This window comes from Amia ocellicauda, chromosome 8 (genome assembly GCF_036373705.1).
Source record: "Amia ocellicauda isolate fAmiCal2 chromosome 8, fAmiCal2.hap1, whole genome shotgun sequence".
Lineage (NCBI taxonomy): Eukaryota > Metazoa > Chordata > Actinopteri > Amiiformes > Amiidae > Amia > Amia ocellicauda.
The window spans coordinates 20,294,550-20,317,732 of record NC_089857.1 but is presented as its reverse complement, the minus strand read 5'-3'; the positions used below and the strand labels follow the sequence as shown (position 1 = coordinate 20,317,732).

The 23,183-nt window shown below is 40.4% G+C and overlaps 2 protein-coding genes across 11 annotated transcripts in view; one reads left to right on the top strand and one right to left on the bottom strand.

Moving 5' to 3' along the window:
- Positions 1-30: 30 nt before the first annotated feature.
- LOC136755217 (uncharacterized) lies at positions 31-13,583 on the top strand. The gene is made up of 15 exons (XM_066711701.1): positions 31-345; positions 1,220-1,252; positions 1,444-1,631; positions 1,755-1,931; positions 2,020-2,107; positions 5,922-6,172; positions 7,024-7,403; positions 10,842-10,908; positions 11,302-11,628; positions 11,835-11,929; positions 12,123-12,170; positions 12,534-12,918; positions 13,042-13,218; positions 13,307-13,394; positions 13,495-13,583. The coding sequence occupies exons 2-15, from the start codon at positions 1,242-1,244 to the stop codon at positions 13,502-13,504; spliced, it is 2,292 nt and encodes a 763-aa protein (XP_066567798.1). The 5' UTR covers positions 31-345; positions 1,220-1,241; the 3' UTR covers positions 13,505-13,583.
- Positions 13,584-13,689: 106 nt separating this feature from the next.
- The window catches only part of kank1a (KN motif and ankyrin repeat domains 1a), a 63,038-nt gene continuing 53,544 nt past the window's right edge, over positions 13,690-23,183 (bottom strand). For all 10 annotated transcript variants that reach the window (XM_066710610.1, XM_066710604.1, XM_066710607.1 and 7 more), the window contains 9 exons: positions 21,277-21,495; positions 19,911-20,019; positions 19,392-19,598; positions 19,108-19,195; positions 17,447-17,666; positions 16,261-16,403; positions 15,756-15,956; positions 15,419-15,517; positions 13,690-15,073 (listed from right to left, as the gene is read on the bottom strand). In XM_066710610.1, the coding sequence (XP_066566707.1) occupies positions 15,011-15,073; positions 15,419-15,517; positions 15,756-15,956; positions 16,261-16,403; positions 17,447-17,666; positions 19,108-19,195; positions 19,392-19,598; positions 19,911-20,019; positions 21,277-21,495 (1,349 nt within the window). In that variant the 3' untranslated portion in view covers positions 13,690-15,010. The remainder of the gene's footprint in view (positions 15,074-15,418; positions 15,518-15,755; positions 15,957-16,260; positions 16,404-17,446; positions 17,667-19,107; positions 19,196-19,391; positions 19,599-19,910; positions 20,020-21,276; positions 21,496-23,183) is intronic.

Genomic DNA, 23,183 nt, shown 5'->3' with positions numbered 1-23,183 from the left:
ATGGCCAGCTGACGCGCTGCTAGTGATTTTACTTTGGCGCACCAGCTTAACGATCTCGTCTTAGATCACTGTGGAACTATTGTATAAACGCATTTAAAGGTCTAGCCTAGTTGTTTTTGACCTGCCACCAACCAGATTAAGAAATCCGCTTATTTCTAATATTACTGTGGTGCACTGCAGCCATGCGGTGTCCGTTTTTATACCGGACAGTCCGGTTGTCAGCTGGCCTGTCCTGTCCTGTCCGTATGTTTTAATTTAAAACTCCCGATTGTGCAGCAGTCTGGAGAATCCAAGTCCCAGTCCGTCATGTCATAACAGATTTGAAGCAGCACAGGAGTGGACATGGTACAGTTCATTTAACTGCAGTCTTTGAATGTACATGGCATTTGCATGTAAGGTTTGGTCAAACAATAGTTGGAATAATAAAAAATGAAGCACTCGTGAACTTTCAGCAGGTCTTCCACAGAATGATCATGTCTGTGTTAAGCCTGTGAACTGAGTATTATAAAAGTGTACATTTTCCAACTGTTCATGTTTATTTATTTTAGAAGGCCAATTTCATCCACTATTGTTTCACTTATTTATTTATATATTTAGACTTTCATATGTGGTGTGTGTGTGTGTGTGTGTGTGTGTGTATATATATATATATATATATATATATATACACACACACACACACACACAGATGAGTGACAAAGGAAAAACCGAGTGGAGGAACGTAACGAATGCAGATGCCTCCAAACAGGTGCACTGTATGATACAATTAAGCAATTAACATCCTCTCATGCTCTGTGGCATGTATAAACATGCTGTGCAGGCCCATTTGACCTGCTTTTTGATAAAAATGGGGGGTCCAGAGGCTCTGTTATGCTGTGGGGGGCATTTGGGTCCACCTGTCCTCTTAGGGTCACTGCAAATCATTACAAAGTTATTCTGAGTGATCACCTTTATCCTATGGTGACACATTTCTATCCTGATGGGAGTGGTCTCTTCAGGATGACAATGCCCCATCCACAGGGCACGAGGGCTCACTGAATGGTCGGAGTATGAAAAGGATGTGAATCATATTCTATGGCCTTTGCAGTCACCAGATCTCAACCCAATTGAACACCTATGGGAAAGTTTGGAGCGACATGTTAGACAATATTTTTAACAATGTTTTCAAATTATTCACGTTTATATTTCATGGTCTTCATTTCTATTAAATGTCTTTCAGATGCTTTTAATGAGAAGGCAGGATGGCCTTCAGGTGAGATTTATTCCCCCTAGAATTTGAATCCACTAGCAATAAAAAAATAAATAAAATGTATACATAATTGAATACAAATATGGTTTATTAATTGAAATGTGGTAAATGTGGTTCATCCATGAGATTGTGTTCAAATATTCCTTATGTTTCTTTTTAATTTGAATTAATTATTGTATTGTTTTTTATTTCAGGTGGCAATCAAACAGGAGCTTCATGAAGCAGCTTGTAAAGACCATTCAGCACTGCCACGAGCGCCGAGTCCTGCACAGAGACATCAAGCCTGAGAACATCCTCGTGGAGCTGGACACGGGGAAGATCAGACTCATCGACTTCGGCTGTGCGTGCATCCTCCACGACTCGATCTACAACAGCTTCAGTGGTGAGTGTCGGTGGCCCAAATGGTGTGGCCTGTATTAAACCGCACCCACTTGATATATCTGGAAAATAGATCCACAGAAGTCTAAATGCTGACATTAAACTAAAAAGTCCCTTGTGTTTGCAGGCACATCAGAGTACAAAACTCCCGAATGGCTCCTGCATGGCGGGTACAGAGGAGTCCCAGCCACCATCTGGTCCCTGGGAGTCCTGCTGTTTGACGTGGTCTGTGGATACCTGCCCTTCAGGACAGATGAGGAGGTCATACATGGTGTGCTGGACTTCCCATCAGATGTCTCCACGGGTAAGGCAGAAGACCATCAGCTCACCTGAAATGCTTTACCGATCCAAGGACATCCCCAAACCCATTCCCTCCTTTTCTCACCCCACAGATTGCCAGGACTTGATTCGGACCTGCCTGGCCCACAGTCCCGAGGACCGGCCATCCCTGGAGCAGATTCTGCGCCACCCATGGTTGAGGTAAAATGCTCTGAGTGGTGGAGGGGGTGCACCAGAAACAATTAATTGCCACCACTGTAAATCAGCCTTATTAAGCTTTTTGTTTTCTCTCTTTCTGTAGGTCTGCCTGACTGCCACACTGCTTGGCCCAGGTATCCTCTTTGGGGAGAGGAGCAGGGGGAGAACACCGAGAGAGCAAGAATGCATGGCAGGGCAGCAGATTGGAGAGGAGGTGGCGGCCAGAGAGAAGACAGGGACAAAAGCCCAGATCTTTAATTCATGGCCTAATGACTGGAGTTTGACTGACTCACTGACAACTATTGCAGCTTTCAAGGGCAAAAATGTTGAAACAATGTACATTCAACATAGTAACGTCTTTTTCCATGGAATAAATGTTGTGTACTAAAATCTAATTGAAATGCACACCTTCACAAGAGGAGACTGAGTTAAAAGCACCTCGGCTCCTTCTTTTTAGCATTAATCAGCAAGACGAGCCAAAATACCTGCCATGTCCGAAAAACGGAAGCATAAAATCTCTACACTGCTTTTAATTACTTTAATTCATATTTTGAGTATTGAAAAAGCATCTACATTTGTGTTGCTTTAAATTGTGTACAAAGTTGTTAATTCATAAAGGCATTTTGTATTTCAACTCTTCCGTTTGTTGTGATACATTCAAATTAATAACTTACTGGAGTAAATAAACATTTTGTGATGGTCCTTGAAGTGCTGTTGAAGCACAATGGTAACTTTTAAACTTTTGTTACAACTGGTTTCAAGCTCCTTTAGCAGTTCCACATTGTTGTATTATTTCTTAGTGTGACAGCAGATTACATTTCACTTTAATTCCAGAGACCCTAGAGATCACTCCTCCCCTGTGTATGGTTCCCCATAATCCCTCCCTCGTGATTCAGATGACCAATACATAGATATTTTGTGCCACTAGATGGAGTGCCTGTTCTGTTTAAACACGGCTATGATAAACCTAAGGGATTTAAAATAACTAGCACTACATTCCTGTACTGTAAATGCATATTGATCAGCCTCAGAACTGAATCATGTTTGCAGAAGATTTATTGTATTTGGTATTCATTTATGATTATTGCTATAAACATTTTCTTTAAAACTTTATTGCACTAAACACTGCAAATATGTAATCTTATTTAGTATTATAACATTTTAATGTTCTATAGATGCCTTAATACATGGTTTAGCATACGTTTTTAATGTGCATAATCTTCATTTGTGAAAATGCTGAACCATGTTTGGAGCTTTGGAAGTTTATACATGAGATAAGCATCTCTGCAATCTCTCAAACAGACATCACAGTAGATGGAAATAAATTAAAAGCTGGCAATGTTCTGTCATTTTAGATATTTAAAACCACTCCAATCTTAATTTATATAGCCTAACAGTGTGGTATTTGGCCAGCAAAAAATAAATGACAGATTAGAAATTGGGAATGTCTTGAAAATAAACCTGAAAAAGTAATGTGTTATGATTAAATGTATTCTCATATATATATATATACACACACATAGAAAGTCTACACCACCTGCAATTAATTTGTATGGAAAAGGGTATGACCACAGCTGGATGACAGAAACTTGCCAAGGTGCATCTATTGCTACACTGTATAATAGGATATGCAATGTTCCAGAACTTCACCGAAAGTGTTGTGCACATCGCCACAGTCCTGCCCTACACCAGTCAATTATACTTTGCATCTTGAGAACATCAAAATATACACATACAGCTCCCAAGTGTGATCAAAGCAACACGTTGAGCGGTCGTTTCATCAAGTGCGCTGTTTACCTTCAGAGTAGCCACATCACTGGCATCAATAAACATCTGAAAATCGTCAATATGTTTGTAATCTAACAATAAACACTTATCATCACTATTTCAGTTCGTTACTTTATGTCACTTCTCTTGGCCAACATAGATACTATATTCGGTAGATACTAGAAAAGCGAATTTCGCAGAGGTTTTTACAAAAGAAAAAACGATAACATGTCACAGGTTAACAATCAGTCCAGTCAAACCCTAAGAGAGATCAGGGTAAATGAGGAGGAGCTACTAAAGGGACTAGCAGAATTAAAAACAGATCACCTGGGCCAGATGGTATATTTCCAACAGTACTTAAAGAAATGAGGGAAATTATTTACAGGCTGCTAACTCAAATATTCCAAATGACACTTAGAACAGGGGATGTGCCCACTGACTGGAAGACAGCAAATGTCATACCAATCCATAAGAAAGGGGACAAAACTGAGCCAGGAAATTACAGACCAATCAGTCTCACCTGCATCACCTGTAAAATGTTGGAAAAAATTATTAGACAGAAAATAGAGGAGCATCTTAATGAAAACCATATTCTTGGAGATAGTCAACATGGGTTTAGACGAGGCAGATCATGCCTTACTAATTTATTAGAATTTTTCAAACATGCAACTGCAGCTGTAGATCATGTGAAAGCATATGATATGATATACTTACATTTTCAAAAAGCTTTTGATAAGGTTCCACACCAAAGACTGATCCTCAAACTGGAAGCTGTAGGCATTCAGGGTAATGTAAGTAGATGGATTATGAACTGGTTGATGTGAGGAAACAGAGGGTGTAGATTAGAGGAGTTGCTTCTAACTGGAGTGAGGTTGTTAGTGGAGTTCCACAGGGATCAGTACTAGGGCCTTTGCTGATACTAAAATAGGTTGCTCAGCAGATACAATCTCGGCAGCACAGGCTATTCAAAGGGACTTAGATAATATTCAGTTGTGGGCCGAAACCTGGCAGATGAAATTCAAGGTGGACAAGTGTAAGGTATTACATGCAGGTAACAAAAATGTCCACTATAATTACACTATGGGAGGAATAGAACTAGATGAAGTAACGCATGAGAAAGACCTAGGAGTCTACGTGGACTCCTCACTTTCTCCACCCAGACAATGTGGGGAAGCAATAAAAAAGACAAACAGGATGTTAGGGTATATTGTCAATAGTGTAGAATTGAGAACAGGGCAGTGATGTTCAGACTGTACAATGCACTAGTTAGAGCTCATCTGGATACTGTGTACAGTTCTGGGCTCCACACTTCAAGAAAGATATCGCTGCTCTAGAGGCAGTTCAGAGGAGAGCAACCAGACTTATTCCAGGTCTGAAGGGAATGTCCTACTGAGAGACTGAGGGAATTGAACCTTTTCACTCTGGAACCGAGGAGACTACGTGTTGACTTGATTCAAGTCTTCAAAATCATGAAGGGCATCGACCACATCAAACCAGAGGAGCTTTTCCAGATCAGCAGGGACACACGCACTCGGGGACACAAATGGAAATTGGGTTTAAAGGCATTCAAAACGGAAAACGGGAGACGCTTCTTCACACAGAGAGTTGTCACAATCCGAACAAACTCCCCAGTGATGTGGTCGAAGCTGAAAGTTTGGGAACATTTAAAAATAGACTGGATAGGATCCTTGGATCACTTAGATATTAATGGACACCAAATGAGCACGATGGGTCGAACGGCCTCCTCTCGTTTGTAAACGTTCTTATATTCTTATATTTAAGACAAAGCGCGCACATGGTGCCAGGCTTCCTTCCCTGCAAACACGGCTGCATTCAACACACTAACCCTGCGTTGTCGAAGCATTGTTTTTATTTAGTTATATATAAAATGTGATCCGGGGTGGGAGCGGGGAGTTCATTCTTCACACGCCGATGTGCATCAAAAAGCCCATCTGTCCGGGGGACTGCAGTCTGCGATGAGCTGGAAATGAAACGAGCTGTCTCTCAGTGTGCCAGTGATGCGCAGTCTGTTTTGAATGAGCCTTTTCAGTGACTCGCTCACTCGGGTCTCATTCTTACGGTTGGCAGCGGATTTGTACAGCATGATCATTAGCTTCATACGTGGTCCTGCAGCTCAGTGCTCCGATCAAAAGGGTGATGTTTGGACCCACTTTGTGAAAATTTCACCAAACCAGGCAAAATTTAATATTTGCAAGAATAACATGTCCATCAAGGGAGGAAGCACTTCAGATATGAGACGGCGTTTGAAGACAAAACATCCCACTGCACTTCTGGAGCAAGGTAGGGTGGAAGAAGAAAATGGCACTGTAGCAGCAGCAGCAGCAGTTTCAGATGGAATCAGCTCAGTGCCTGCCATAAGGTCCACCCTAACTACAACATCCAGACCTGATAATCATTCAGTAGTTAGACCATGGACTAGACCACATCAAGCATCAATAAGTGGTTTTGTCAGAAGGCCAATTGAGCCTCTAAAACAGAGCAAGGTTGATGCTGCTCTTGTAGGAATGGTTGCTACTGATTCCCAGCCTTTTTCAATTGTTGAGGACAGGGGGTTCAGGAAATACACAAAGACCCTCGATCCTGCATACGTTCTACCCCATAGGACTACCATCTCCAGGACAATGACTCCAAAACTTTTTGAAAAGATCAGGTCAGATTTAATTAAAAAAATAGAAAATGCATATAGCTGGTTGTTGTTGTTGATGTCCAGCAGTCTGTAGTGAGACACACTGCTGGACATCAACGACAACAACCAGCTATATGTCCATCACCTGCCACTACATAGAGGACTTTAAATTGTCCTCTCACCTCCTGGACTGTTTTGTCTTAACTGAGAGGCACACTGCAACTCACCTAGCAAGTGAACTGACAAGAGTAACAGATGAATGGGGTATAACTCAAAACGTGGTGGCTTGTGTAAGTGACAATGCAGGTAACATACAAAGTGCTCTACACATTCTGGGATGGGCCCGGTGTTCTTGCTTCGCTCATACACTTAACCTTGTGGTGAGAGAGGGCCTGAAGAATATTCAGGACACAGTGCTAAAATGAAGGCTGTGGCTGAGTATGTACATATGCAACCCTTTTGGACTCTAGGTTAAAAAAATAGGCATTTGTTAACATCCAAGCAGGGGATGAAGCTGTGAAAAGGGTAACAACAGCTGCAACAAGAGCCCAGCTCAGCACAAGTGGGAAGAATTCCTCTCTGTCCCAGATGTTCCTGCTGCAAGTGGGGGGGCTAGTTTCTGGGAGGACTTTGATGAGAGAGTGGCCAGCAGTAGAGCCAGGCCTGGCCATGACAGAAATAAGGGCCTACCTGGCCGAACCCCTTATCCCCCGCACAGATGACCCCCTGGCATGGTGGAAAACACGTGCAGATGTGTATGAGCACCCCTGTGAAGTGATGAAGCACTGGCTTTGCATTGTAGCGACATCCGTTCCATCAGAACTTATTTTCTCCAAAGCTGGACAAATTGTGACAGAGAGGAGAAACAGGCTCAGTCCAACAAAGGTGCGGGAGCTTGTTTTCCTCAATGCCAACATTGAGTAGAGGTGACCTAGCTCATTGATTGTAAATAGTTTAAAGAACTGTTTTATTTGACTTTTTTGCACTTTCACATTTGATATGTTTACTTTTATTCAACACTTATGTTATGTTTACAGTTTGCACATTTTACATTATGGTTTTACTGTCATTTTAATTTATTCTGTTTATTAGTGTGAATCATTCACTTCGCACAGTTTTGTTATGTAGTTGTATTTATTTTGATGTAAGATATACTGTCTTTTGTGACAAATACATTTGACAGGACATTTTAGATATGTATTCATATGTTTACGTTTACTTAACACAAATTATGTTTACAGTTATGTCTACGGTCTGCACGTTTAACATTTGGAGGTTATTGTTTTATTGTAATTTATATACTTTTTTTTTTAAGCACTGGCTGGAGTTTTAGTGAATTGTGAATATAAGTTAAACTGTGTGATGTGAAACAACCAAAGTCTTTTTATAAAACGTGTGTATATTTTGTTGAATGATTAATACAATAAACCTGCAAAGGTTAAGAGGGAGCTCTGTTTGGATTTTCTTCACAGTACTCGGGATTACATTTGTTTATCTTCACTCCTTAAACATGATATAGATACAGACTGTACAATATAGTTACGAGATAAGTCCAACCATAGTCCGTAAATCAGGATTTATATACGTGCTCTGCCCAACATACATGTTTGTAACTGATAATTGGACGCATGGTACAATAATTAATGTAGAAGTTGAGTATTGATTGCCATGATAAACACAGATGAAATATGTCCCGTATGTTTTAATTTAAAACTCCCGATTGTGCAGCAGTCTGGAGAATCCAAGTCCCAGTCCGTCATGTCATAACAGATTTGAAGCAGCACAGGAGTGGACATGGTACAGTTCATTTAACTGCAGTCTTTGAATGTACATGGCATTTGCATGTAAGGTTTGGTCAAACAATAGTTGGAATAATAAAAAATGAAGCACTCGTGAACTTTCAGCAGGTCTTCCACAGAATGATCATGTCTGTGTTAAGCCTGTGAACTGAGTATTATAAAAGTGTACATTTTCCAACTGTTCATGTTTATTTATTTTAGAAGGCCAATTTCATCCACTATTGTTTCACTTATTTATTTATATATTTAGACTTTCATATGTGGTGTGTGTGTGTATATATATATATATATATATATACACACACTCACCTAAAGGATTATTAGGAACACCATACTAATACTGTGTTTGACCCCCTTTCGCCTTCAGAACTGCCTTAATTCTACGTGGCATTGATTCAACAAGGTGCTGAAAGCATTCTTTAGAAATGTTGGCCCATATTGATAGGATAGCATCTTGCAGTTGATGGAGATTGGTGGGATGCACATCCAGGGCACGAAGCTCCCGTTCCACCACATCCCAAAGATGCTCTATTGGGTTGAGATCTGGTGACTGTGGGGGCCAGTTTAGTACAGTGAACTCATTGTCATGTTCAAGAAACCAATTTGAAATGATTCGACCTTTGTGACATGGTGCATTATCCTGCTGGAAGTAGCCATCAGATGATGGGTACATGGTGGTCATAAAGGGATGGACATGGACATGACATCAGAAACAATGCTCAGGTAGGCCGTGGCATTTAAACGATGCTCAATTGGCACTAAGGGGCCTAAAGTGTGCCAAGAAAACATCCCCCACACCATTACACCACCACCACCAGCCTGCACAGTGGTAACAAGGCATGATGGATCCATGTTCTCATTCTGTTTACGCCAAATTCTGACTCTACCATCTGAATGTCTCAACAGAAATAGAGACTCATCAGACCAGGCAACATTTTTCCAGTCTTCAACTGTCCAATTTTGGTGAGCTTGTGCAAATTGTAGCCTCTTTTTCCTATTTGTAGTGGAGATGAGTGGTACCCGGTGGGGTCTTCTGCTGTTGTAGCCCATCCGCCTCAAGGTTGTACGTGTTGTGGCTTCACAAATGCTTTGCTGCACACCTCGGTTGTAACGAGTGGTTATTTCAGTCAAAGTTGCTCTTCTATCAGCTTGAATCAGTCGGCCCATTCTCCTCTGACCTCTAGCATCAACAAGGCATTTTCGCCCACAGGACTGCCGCATACTGGATGTTTTTCCCTTTTCACACCATTCTTTGTAAACCCTAGAAATGGTTGTGCGTGAAAATCCCAGTAACTGAGCAGATTGTGAAATACTCAGACCGGCCCGTCCGGCACCAACAACCATGCCACGCTCAAAATTGCTTAAATCACCTTTCTTTCCCATTCAGACATTCAGTTTGGAGTTCAGGAGATTGTCTTGACCAGGACCACACCCCTAAATGCATTGAAGCAACTGCCATGTGATTGGTTGGTTAGATAATTGCATTAATGAGAAATTGAACAGGTGTTCCTAATAATCCTTTAGGTGAGTGTATATATATATATATATATATATATATATATATATATATATACACACACACACAGATGAGTGACAAAGGAAAAACCTGAATAAATGAGTGGAGGAACGTAATGAATGCAGATGCCTCCAAACAGGTGCACTATATGATACAATTAAGCAATTAACATCCTCTCATGCTCTGTGGCATGTATAAACATACTGTGGAGGCCCAGTTGACCTGCTTTTTAATCAAAATGGGGGGTCCAGAGGCTCTGTTATGCTGTGGGGGGCATTTGGGTCCACCTGTCCTCTTAGGGTCACTGCAAATCATTACAAAGTTATTCTGAGTGATCACCTTTATCCTATGGTGACACATTTCTATCCTGATGGGAGTGGTCTCTTCAGGATGACAATGCCCCATCCACAGGGCACGAGGGCTCACTGAATGGTCAGAGTATGAAAAGGATGTGAATCATATTCTATGGCCTTTGCAGTCACCAGATCTCAACCCAATTGAACAACTATGGGAGATTTGGATCGACGTGTTAGACAGCACTCTCCACCACCATCATCAAAACACCAACTACTATTTATTTGGTATTGTATTTTACATTTACAAAAACTCCAAATGAGGGAATATCTTTTGGAAGAATGTTGTTCATCCCTCCAGTAGAGTTCAGAGACTCGTAGAATCTGTGCCAAGAGCATTGAAGCTGTTCTGGTGGCTCGTGGTGCTCAACACCTTACTGAGACACTTTGTGTTGGTTTTTCCATTAATTTGTCATACGTCTGTGTGTGTGTGTGTATATATATATATATATATATATATATATATATAATTAGAAAACATTTAAGAAATAATACTTCATATATATTGAATATTCATATAGATCAAGACAACACAACTTGTGATGACATCACAGCTGGACTAATTCAAGTTCTATTACTATTATGACATATGCATGGTTGCCATGGGTGCAGGCATTTAAGTAAATGCATATACAAGTTTGTCATTACAATTTAGCATTCCAGAGAGATTGACATATTAAACATAAGAATGGATTGTAATTCTTTATCAAAATCTACCAAAGGTAAGAAATAAATATTTAATAAGGTTAAAAGATATGAAGTAATCGACCTTACATTAGTAGAAGTTTTATTATTAATAAATTACATATCTTAAGCTTTCTCTATGTTACGGACATTTCATATTTTTAATTCAAATGAGGTACATTTTCTTTAACCCCACTCTAGATATAGGAAATAGTACATGTACTTATCTCAAAATAGTAATTATTTTATCTCTGTACTAGCACACTACTTTCTTACTATTGTAAATAAAATGGTATAGAGTCATCAGCCTAATAAATTAATTCATAAATATAAACTGGTTTAGAGATTGACTCTGACTGTAACTGTCTGTCTACTATTTGACATAATTGGACAGTCATTAGTTGTTACTGTTCCTTGTTGTCATTGTCAAGTTTCCTCCACAATGCGAGAGAATGGAGAGCTGTGCACACCAGTGACAGTAGAGGAGAGACGGAAAAAGAGCAGAGTGAAGGGACAGGGAAAGAGGAAGTGTAGCAGCAGCAATTCAGCACAGAGGCGCCAAACCCAAAAACGAAAGAGTAGTGAGGGCAGTGCTGAAGGGGACGGGACAAAAAGGGTTAAGCTTTCATGGTTGCCGTCTGTGTCTTCTTCTGAGGAAGAGTCTTTGTCCAGCTCTCTGAGCTCAACCAGTGAGAGTGACGAGACAGACAGCGAACCTCTCCAGTCCCCCCCTGTGGGATCAAGCTGCCCAGAAAGAGGTTAGAGAGAACAGATGATGTTCACATCTGTATTTGCCCCTATTTTTATGTACAATTTAAAATCTGTGGATGTATTCAGGCACTCTTCTGTTACAAGCAGTTTCCAACAAATTATATTCATTAATATAAATATTAATATTAATGTTAATATAGAAACTGTTCCTTTTTTAACAATGTTTTCAAATTTGTATTTCATGGTCTTTCAGATGCTTTTAATGAGAGGTACTCAGAATCACACTTGCTTGGCGCCGGTGGGTTCGGCAGAGTCTACGCTGGACTCAGAAGGCAGGATGGCCTTAAGGTGAGATTTATTCCCCCTTGCAATTGAATCTACTAGCAAAAAAAAAAAAAAAAAAAAAAAGCATATATAATTGAATACAAATATGGTTTATTAATGGTAAATGTGGTTCATGGAATGAGAGATTGTGCTCAAATATTCCTTTGGTTTCTTTTTAAATTTGAATTAATTATTGCATTGTTGTTTTTTATTTCAGGTGGCAATCAAACACATACCCATACGTAGGGTGCATTGGGAAGAAGTTGTAAGTACATACTGATGATGTACTGACCAGTAGAGATTTCAAACTGTGTTTCCCATTGATAGGTGGGATGTTTTTCAATCAGATTTCAGTTTAAAACTCCAGAATGGGAAGAATTCTAAAACATAAAAAAAACCTCTCTGGCCTAATTGATGATCAGATGCAAACCACAGATACAATGATGTAGTAAAATGGGACTGTGTTTGAGACAGAGAGAAAGAAAGACACCTCTCTGTCTTGCACAGCATGATTTAAGTCAATTTTTTCTTGCGGTCCTTAATTCAAAAGCAGAACGTTGATGGAGCAATATTGCAGGTGTTCAGTCACAGTCTACCATGTGGTCACATCTGACATGCTTTTCTACAGATTCTCGGGGCAAACGCAGTCCGACTTCCCAGGGAGCTGATCATTATGTTGATGGTCCGGACAGACACCGCGTCCTCGGGAGTCATCCAGCTTCTGGACTGGTATCAGCTGCCAGAGGAACTGCTTCTGGTCCAGGAGCGACCAGACCCATGCAAGGACCTTTTTAAGTACGCCGGGGAACAAGGAGACTGCCTAGAAGAATCTGAGGCCAGGAGCTTCATGAAGCAGCTTGTAAAGACCATTCAGCACTGCCACGAGCGCCGAGTCCTGCACAGAGACATCAAGCCTGAGAACATCCTCGTGGAGCTGGACACGGGGAAGATCAGACTCATCGACTTCGGCTGTGCGTGCATCCTCCACGACTCGATCTACAACAGCTTCAGTGGTGAGTGTCGGTGGCCCAAATGGTGTGGCCTGTATTAAACCTCACCCACTTGATATATCTGGAAAATAGATCCACAGAAGTCTAAATGCCGACATTAAACTAAAAAGTCCCTTGTGTTTGCAGGCACATCGGAGTACAAAACTCCCGAATGGCTCCTGCATGGCGGGTACAGAGGAGTCCCAGCCACCATCTGGTCCCTGGGAGTCCTGCTGTTTGACGTGGTCTGTGGATACCTGCCCTTCAGGACAGATGAGGAGGTCATACATGGTGTGCTGGACTTCCCATCAGATGTCTCCACGGGTAAGGCAGAAGACCATCAGCTCACCTGAAATGCTTTACCGATCCAAGGACATCCCTAAACCCATTCCCTCCTTTTCTCACCCCACAGATTGCCAGGACTTGATTCGGACCTGCCTGGCCCACAGTCCCGAGGACCGGCCATCCCTGGAGCAGATTCTGCACCACCCATGGTTGAGGTAAAATGCTCTGAGTGGTGGAGGGGGTGCACCAGAAACAATTAATTGCCACCACTGTAAATCAGCCTTATTAAGCTTTTTGTTTTCTCTCTTTCTGTAGGTCTGCCTGACTGCCACACTGCTTGGCCTGGGTTTGGGGAGAGGAGCAGGGGGAGAGCGAGCAGAGAGCAAATTTGTTCATGTACCAGTGATTGTGCTCTAAAATAGAGGCCATAAGCAAGCCAATTATGCACCAAAATGAAAATGGATGCATCATAATTTAACAGTAAAAAACTGTATACATCTCAGACATGAGTGATTTAAAATGTGTTTATTTGCACTTCTGTAATACAACTGTACAACAAATATAGCTGTACAATAACACTTTTTGTATGTTTTCATAAATGCAGATGTTTGCTCAGCAAGAGTCCCCATGAAAGATCAAATGTCCAATAAAAAATAAATGTAGATGACCTTTTTATTTCCATAGTGATCTCTGGGTAATATAGCAAACCTTTAATCTGTGATCATAAATTAAGGCTGTCCGGTCTTGTTGTATAGAAATGAATCGAACTGATATGTTCCCAATGAATCAAAAACAGATCGTACAATATTCTTTTTGGTGGTAATAAATAACACCAGCAGGGGGAAGCAGTGAGTTGGAATTCTGTGGCACTAATTAAAACAATTTCCTTGCGAAGACAGTGCGATATGTTTGGGAATACAGACTTGGACTCCTCACATTTTGCAGCTGCATGAGGTGTATTAAAGAGCACCCAAATTATTGTAAAATGTCATATGGCAAGAAGAGTAAGGCACTTCAGACATTAAAATACAAAGCAGGAGTACCTTAAATATGTTACGAAAGGATATATAAATTGTACATAAAAGAGACAAGATTACAATATGTAGCATTTCTAATTGCTCTAAAAACATGATATATACAATGACATACAATATGTATAGGAATTAAGAACTATAAATGGATAACATTTAACTTCACATACATGTTTATAGGGTATATGAAAGTCAAAAATACTGTGATTTTAAATAGATACAAATTATCTTTATATAAAAGGTATATTTTAATGTCCGTTCTATGATATATTAGCATATATATGGATATTTTGTAAATGTGAGCCCTTCTTTCCCATTTCTTTCCACTGGATGTCCCAGGATCAATGGTCCTAAGGGATTTTAAAGACCTCTATTTTCAAATCAAGACAAGACAGTAATGAGTGTGGACAGTTCCCTTGAAAAGCAAAAGTTGCTCAAACAAGGAAGTGTGGCTACTGATGATCTACTAGAGATTAAAAATGCAGTACTGAGAGTAGAAACTGCAGACATAACTGAGGGGGAAGACAAAACCTATCAACAAGTCTCTCGGGTAGCATTTCTGAATATTTAAAAAACCTCTCTGAGTAAGGCCTTCCAGTTCCATCGCTGAATACTAAAAGGTATTATATAGCTGTATTAATCTTATCGCGGGTATTTGCTGGTGAGTTCAGGCACAATGTTTTTGTATTTTTTACATTCAGTATCTGTCCAGGTTAACAAAAAAAAAACAATAGCAGCTTGGGGAGTGGGGAGTAGGGAGCAGGGGGGCTGGGGTGGGAGATGGGCCCAGATTTGAAGCACTAATCAAACATGCTTCTCCGGGTTGGGCTGGGAGACGCCTTTCTACCGAGCCGTGGCGTGCCCTGTAGAGACAAACCCACATGTTACTGCGCAGTTACAGAAGCTAGTGGTGACCACAATCCACGTTACAAATAGAATCGTGTTCCGATTATGGTTCAATAGTTCAGGTTTTCTATTCACCGTAGAATATTAGCATAGTGCTTATAACTGGCGATTGTAGCCTTCTGTTATGCCAAATAATGTTCTACTTCATTAGCACTTTTTACCACAGAATACCATACTGCAGCTCTTGTAACAAATCGAGAGCATGCGATGCATAGGAAACTCGTGACAATACAGAGATTTGTCAACATTACGAACAAATGTATACTTGGCACAATCAGCAGGCACATTAAAGCAGAACTCACTGGTGACTGGGCTTTGGAGAAGTTCACATGAGCATAGAGGAGAACTGCGATATCCTTGTGTCCCGCCTCCAGAGCGATGGAAAGCGCAGTACTCTCGTCCTGAAAGGTGGAGGAAACTTAAGTCAGCACTGATTGAGCACCTTCACAACTTCATAGTTAAAAAGCATTTTAAATTATTCACTGGTTTACACAACACTTGTGTCGAGTGAGTATGGATGTTGAAATTCTGGTTCTGATGCCACTAGGGGACTACATTCAGGGCCAGCATGCTTATGAAATAATGAGAGCCATCTTCCCAGTCCCTACGAGAGCAGCCCCATCTACGACGGTGACATACACTGTCGGTCAACGTGGCGTCGCAGCCCGGCTGAGCCAGCAGCAGCTTCACGATCTCCACGTGGCCGTGTTCGCTGGCACACATCAGCGCCGTGGAGCCCTCGTCATCCTGGATGTTGACATCAGCGCCACAGGCCAGCAGAGCTTTCACCATGTCCATTCGGCCATGACTCACTGCCAACATTAATCCCGTCTGGCCAGCCTGAAACGCATGGAGATGGAAGTTGCTTATTAAAGAAGTGGCTAGATTGTGATGTAAAAGGAGATGCCAACACATGCCTAATCTCGAAGCATTTTGTGAAGTAGTCTGAAAAGAGACCTTTGTTTGTGTTGTTTAGCTTACAACTTGATTTGCCAGACGGTCTGTTCTCACTGTTAGAAATATCAAAACTAAACGGGGATTCCTCGTTTACAAAAGGGACTTCTGCACCATGTGCTGTGCAGATGAATCAAGCATTCAATGTTCAGATTGAAAATCACATCCTGACACTTAATTATATACAGACCTGGCTGGCTTTGGCGTTCACATCGCCTTTACTGAAGAGCTCCTCGACGATTCGCATGTCTTTCTCCGCTTCCACGGCCGCCAGTGCAGCCAGCATGATGGGAGTGTAGCCAGCCTTGTTCTGTTGATTTACATTACAGACATCTGCAACAAAGCCATTACAATCAGCAACGGTTAATGGCAGCACTTGTCAAGGAGAATATAAAAGGCATCCTATTGTCAGACTGGGGACACTTTCCTTTACATCGACAGAGAAGAACCTTTACAAAACTTATACATCTAAACTCTGCTGCCATTGTTTCTCCTGGGACTGATTATTTTTTAAGAGGATGTGAATGTCCAAATAAGCAGCAGAGACAATCCTGTGCACCTGCGGGACATTGGAGCAGTGCCTTAGTGTGGCGAGTGTCACACTGCACCGGTAGACAAAGGCTACAGACAATGAGCCTTTCATTCGGGAGAGTCGGCACTTCATCACAATTCAGGGCCTCATTTACAGCACATCGATTCAAGGGAGTCTCAGACCAGCTTAGTTGAATAAAAGACAACAAATATCAGTTGGATTCTCCCATTGAGGCTAAAAGGTCTTAAGCAGATCAAGACCAAATTAATCAGCATTAATATTTTATTTATTTATTTAGTTTTTGTTTATTTTTGTACATTTCCAAGTAAATATGATGCATAAATGCTGCAGGGCAAGATTTTTTTTTTTTTTTTGGCATATGTACGAGAAACCATAATTCTCTCAACGAAATAAGCAGCTCCTCGCAGGACCAGGTTCACAAGCTGAATTCCTGCTTGGAAGCATTGTGTGCTGGGAATTAATGGCGATGGCAAACTGAAAGCTTGCTCAATGGCTGACTTCACAGCCCTTGCAGAGAATACAAAGTAAGTGGCACAAAGTCAATAAAGTGAGACAAGCTGTTCCTCTCTCTCAATGCTTTGAGGAAATTGATCTTTAAAACGAAGCACTCCCCCAGTCGACTGCAGAGGAACAATGGCACCCTCAGACAGCTGTTCAGAAACTTATAAAAATATTTCAAATCTGACATTTGGAGTTTCGAGGCTTTGAGCAAAAAAGAGAAACTGAGTTTGGAAAAGAAACCTGCGGAGGATGAGAAACTTCAAGCATCAAAACATGGATAGGCTTACTATCAGACTTGGATAAAATAACTGAAATTACGTGCCTGCATCTAAAAGCCGCTTCACAATGTCAAAGTTGGAGTGCGAGACGCTGTAATGCAGGGCCGTGTTGCCGTTGCCATCGGCCATGTTGACGATGTGTCTCAGGACGCCTGGAGAGACCTCTCTGAAGGCAGACAGGGAGTCGTCCACCATGGCTGGCACAGCACACTTCTGACTGGAGATGCGGAACCACTCGTGCTGGATGGTGTTCAGACAGGCTCTCTGTGGAGGAAACCAAAAGCCACTCTATACTCCAGTATCCAGACAGACAGCCAAAAACAGGGGTGTAACAAAGAGTACATTTAGATCTTTGCAACCATCGTCTCAGCAATAGGCAACACACAAATGAAACGAGCCTATTTTCTATCCGACAGTGTTCAAAAGGCTTTAAAATAGAAAGTGCTAACGAGAGAAAAACTAACACCGAGTCAATGTCACTTTGGCAAACCATCGGCGGGTTAGAAGACCATAGAGTTCATGACTAGGTTTGTTCCCCAGCCAAGAACATCTTACAGCACTTCTGAGACTGAACACAAACAGGATGACTTTAAAAAGTTTTTTTTTTGTAGACAAATGCCCCTTATCATATTTCAAGATACAAACCAAGCAAAAAAAAAATTGCATTTCTAGATTTATACTAGGAATACGAGGAGAAAAATTGGCTCTATAGTAAAAGTTTGATAGATTTCACAGAACTTCAAAAACAGGTCAAATGCCTGCGCAACATTTTCACTACCCTGATTTTTTTTTTTTATTATTTTTTTTTTTACAGTTATACAATTCATCCCATACATATGCAGAAGAAAATGAAATATTTTTAAAATTGGCTGGTTCATATCCAGTTTCATTAGCCATAATGAGAAATTCCAACCAACCAGTAACGAAACCACAAAAAATCTGAACCAGTTGTTTTCTTTCCAAACCCTGTTTGAGTTACTTCTCTTGCCAACACACAGCTGGGCAAGACTCGAGGCCTTGGCAAGGAAACTGCACTTTACATTTGACATTGTTGTTCTGTGACTTTCTTTTACAGCCTGTTAACATCTGAAGACTATCATCAACTCTGTGCATTTAAAGTAATAATGGGGGGAAAATATATATTGCAAATTAAAGGTTTCTGAATGGTCCAGCTGAATAATAAGGAGTAGACTGAGATAGTGAGTAACACACACTTAGAAACACAAAAATAATGCTTAATGTCAAGAGGTTATTATATATGCATCTTGACAGAGAATAACTATCAGACAAAATCAGTTCTGAACATCTGCTGCGCATATTTCCAAGAAGCATCCTTAATTTTAAAGCCGTAATTGCAGGCTAGGGAAGTCACACTGGTGGTTTACAAACTTAGATCAGCAGCAAACTCTCACAAAGTAAGCTTTGACTTTTTGAAAATTGCGGAGATGGCGAGGGCTCGTACTGAAGAGTAAGCAATCCCTTTTTTAACAGAACACTACATTCTATTCTCAACCGCATTGACACACACTGATCTCTTAAATATAAGCCTCGTCTCCATTAGATGTGGGGAACACAATTAATAAAAGAAGCCACAAGTAGAAAAGGGCTGAAGGCCACTAGGTTACAGTGGAAGGATGGGATATTCTGAATATGTGGGAAAAGGACTTTAAAAAGCACTTGAAGCTGAAAGAATGATTCGTCTTACCACATCCTTGTTTGTCACAGTCTTGGGATCATTCAGGTGGTTTTTCAGCACATTGCATGCAGAGACCATCTTCTCACTCAACTCATACCTGAGGGGGGAAACAAATTAGTATTTCAACAGTTAAGAGTGGCATCAGGAATGTGTATCTTTATGATTTAAAGACCTCATTAATGGAATAAGTATGTATATAAATATAAAAAAGTATATACATGCAATTTAATAAAACACATATACATTACATTTTTTGGAAATCTAAATACAATTGCATCAGTCCACAGACTCACCGCTCTCTGATCTCCACTTTCTCAGCATCGGCCTCCTCACCCGGTCTCGCCAGTCCCATGGCTCCTTCGTTACAGAACTGGCCGCTGCCCAGCTCCGCCCTCTCACCCGCCTCCTCGCTGGAGTACTCCATCCCCTCACACTCTTCCTCCGAGTCTGAAGAGCTGCTCTCCCCCGAGCTGGACTCGTCACTCGACGTCGTCTCATACCTACGCACGCACGCGCACACACAGCACAGGGAGGAAACTATGAACTGTGGGAGACTGCACTGCAAAGCTTTACAAACAGGTTGAAAAATCGACTACACTTGTCAACACAAAATGAGGCTGCAAATTACAGCACTTTAAAGTAGCATTCAAGTCTAAGTATATGAGACAGAGTGCTCCACTAAATTGAAATTCTCCTGCTTGTTACAGTAAAGCTCATGTGTCTAGTGATCGGTAATAATGCACACTAATCCTTTATTCATTATTCTGTGAATTGTTTGAGGGAGTTTGTTTCTGGTGTGGTGTGACGCTTACCCTCCATTGACCCCCACAAACTGCAGGTTCTTCTTGGTGCCATTAGATCCTTGCCTACCATCTTTCTTTTTCATGATAGACTTCAGTGTGTTCGGACTGCAGGATTGTCCTGTAACGATGCAAATTGAAGTCAGTGTAAAGCAGCTTGCACTGTACAAACTACCTGCTGAGCATGAAGGAATTCCAAGAGTCACCTCATATTAAGTAAAATATATATCTGAATTTGAAGCATCTGTATCCTAATTTGATGTGGTCAAAATCCTGTATTATGTGAAGTTTGCGAAAACCTCTTAAATCTACAATACCCTTTCTATAAATAACCAGCAATGCTCAATATTGTTTTGGCTGTGGTTTAGACTTTCAAAATCTAAGCCAAGACCAGAATCAAAAGAAAATACAAAGTCTCTATATCAATCTGTCAGTTTCCAGCATAACAAATATCTGCCATTAAAATGGTTCTTTGTTTCGAGCAGCAAAGGAAAGGAAGTGATACAGCCCGTATGGTCTGTGTTTTTGTTATTACTCAATGTCCTGGTACAGTAGGCCTAAGTAGACATGCTTTGTAAATGTTTCCATGATCTGCTTCTAAAAAATACTAGAAACTCACACAGGAATTAAGACTTATTTCAACAGAATTAAGATTTGGATTTGAATATTGTCTCAATCTTCTCCAATTACAAGGACAAGTGGCACACACGTCATAGTCATTTTAAACTTTCTCCAAGAGACCATACTTCTTGAGGGAATGGCAGCATTCCCAAACCTGTGTGACCAACACAAATTTTAAATACGAATCTCTTAAAGCCAAAATGGCCAAAACTAAAGAACATTCTTCACCTCAAATATTTAAGCTCAGCTTTGCATAGCACTCAATGAAAACTAACCATTCGAAAGAGGTGCCAAAATATCTAAATATAATAGTTCACATGAGATGAAAGTGCTGTTCAAGCAGAGGCTGAGGAAAGCTGCTTTCACTATATGCTTTGAATAAACTAATGGGAAGGGAAATGGTAAAGTTGGCTGTAATCACCTTTTAGATAAATTACAGAATTAGAAACAGGTTACAGGTTGTGGACACTTACTGTAAAAAGTCTATGAGTTACAATTATAGTTCTCTACAGTGGGTTGGCATTAGGTAGAATGGGCTCCTCAAAACTTGCTTTTTACTTGCATGAGAAAACTAAGTTCCCTGACTCGTGTTTTATGAATAATAATGTTAAACAATAACTAGACATAAGTAGACAAAACAAAATGCACAAAATTGAACCGCTGAAGACAACTATATCCTGTCATTTACATTAGTCGCAAGTCATGCTTTTAAAGAGTTTATTCCATGGATACGGGGGTTGCTTTTTTCGTCTCTTACCGTTTAAAGCAGAAGACATCTGCTGGTCCATCAAGCTCATCTGCGAAGCCCTGCTCTGGCGAGTCGCAAAGGCACTGCAGGTGGTATGCAGTTCCTCTGTGCTTGTCAGACATGTCAGCGTTTCTGTGTGCGTCGCCTCGGCCTCCTGTCTCTGGACGAGAGAGTGGGCTGTGGAGTTGAGACTCATGCTGGCAGCACTGACACACGATGGGTCCAGATCTGAGCCAGAGAAAGGCAAACAAAAACAGTCAATACGTAAACATCACAATCAACACAACTGAAGTGATTCGACCGTAACAAGTATTTTCCAGTAAAGGGTCTTTGGCAGCTTTACATTGAGTTTTTCTAACATACAGCAAACTCCAAAAAAAAAATACAAAACAAAACAAGGTCTGGAAATAATCCAGAAACTCTAATCCTATGGTTTAATGAGACCTGTTGATACATGAATGTTGAACGCAGCACGTGTTTGCGTTCTTTTGATTGGAAAGCTTCTCAGAAAAGGCCCGAGGTGCTATTTCCATCACAGTACGAAACAGCCTTCACCTTCGAGGTGCAAACACATTAAACACAAAACAAGATCAGCAGGGTGACTAATTGTAATGTAAACACACAAAAAAAAAAAGAAATCTGAAGTACACATGGGATGTAATGATCTCCTGGGGTATTTCTATAAAAATATATATTTTTAAAAATCAAGGTCACAGTGGTTAAAATGTCAACTTTTGATGCCCCTAACAGTTGGATAAAAACTTGCTTAAGTTATGGATGTCTTCACTTTAGTAAGGCTCCTGGACTGTATTTTTCAGAAACCTAAACATAGGAAATAACAGCAGCTCCAAATTTATTATAAAATCAACCTCAAATGTGTAAAAAGTACAATTTAGGTTTACGTTTTAGTCTGGTAAAGGTTAAACTCAAAACTTGTTTCAATGTAGCGAATGCAGGGGAAGACAATATTATGCTGCTCCTAAATTGCAGAAATCAGCAGAACTGAATTAACATAAATAGCCAACAAGCTATTGCTTTTAATATTTAATGTCTTTTAAAAACACACAAGGGAGGGGGAAGAAGAAATGAAATACTGGTTGAATAACAACTAAAAATGTAAAAATGTGAAAGAACATTGAAAAAAATGTATTAACTGTACAGGTAAAACGTATTCCAAAATAATAAGAAGAATTTGAAGATCTGCTTTACTCCTCTACTTGTTCTTAAAACGATCAATAAAAAAAAATACTGAATTCTTGACAAGTGAAACAAATACTTCTATTGATACAAGGAATGTAAATGTACAATATAGACTAATGAGAAAACTGTGCATTTGACAAGTGTTGGGAATGCATAAAATATATTAATATCCAGTATGATGTGATAATACAGTAAGCACAAGTTTTTACATAACAGGAAAACAACCACAAATAACTAATTCAATATTGTCACTTGGAAAACCAATTTGAGTAACACTCTCTGCTTTAGTAGCTGGTTGGGAGATTAGTTGATTATCAGAATTCACAAACAGGAAGGGCATTACAGAAAAAGATTAGTCTCAAAACCTTGCCCGGGTCATATCGGCTACACCCATTTCAAAAAGGTAAATCTAAACTAATAAGCATCCTCTAATTATTTTCCGCTGCTAATTGCAAAGCCTTAATCTGAGGCACACAGGGATGGATGAGTGGAAATCTGAATCTGAAAGGTGACTAATGTAAATGTGCTCTGCACTGAAAGACAGCTGACCTCTGATGGATGGTACCAGAACAACTCAAACTAAAATGTGGATAGGAGACTGTACCTAGGAAGGCAAAAAGTAATCCCTCTCTGAGATTATTCCAGGCCTTAATGCATTAAATCAGAAAGTTCAAAGTTAAATGGATGTTTTCAACAAAAGTATGCTCTCCTTTTCA

What these genes read in the sequence shown, in the direction of transcription:
- LOC136755217 (XM_066711701.1), top strand. An exon ending in CCCATCAGATGTCTCCACGG is followed by an intron (nt 1,932 to 2,019) that starts GTAAGGCAGAAG and finishes CTCACCCCACAG; the next exon opens with ATTGCCAGGACTTGATTCGG. An exon ending in CTGCGCCACCCATGGTTGAG is followed by an intron (nt 2,108 to 5,921) that starts GTAAAATGCTCT and finishes GAGCCTTTTCAG; the next exon opens with TGACTCGCTCACTCGGGTCT.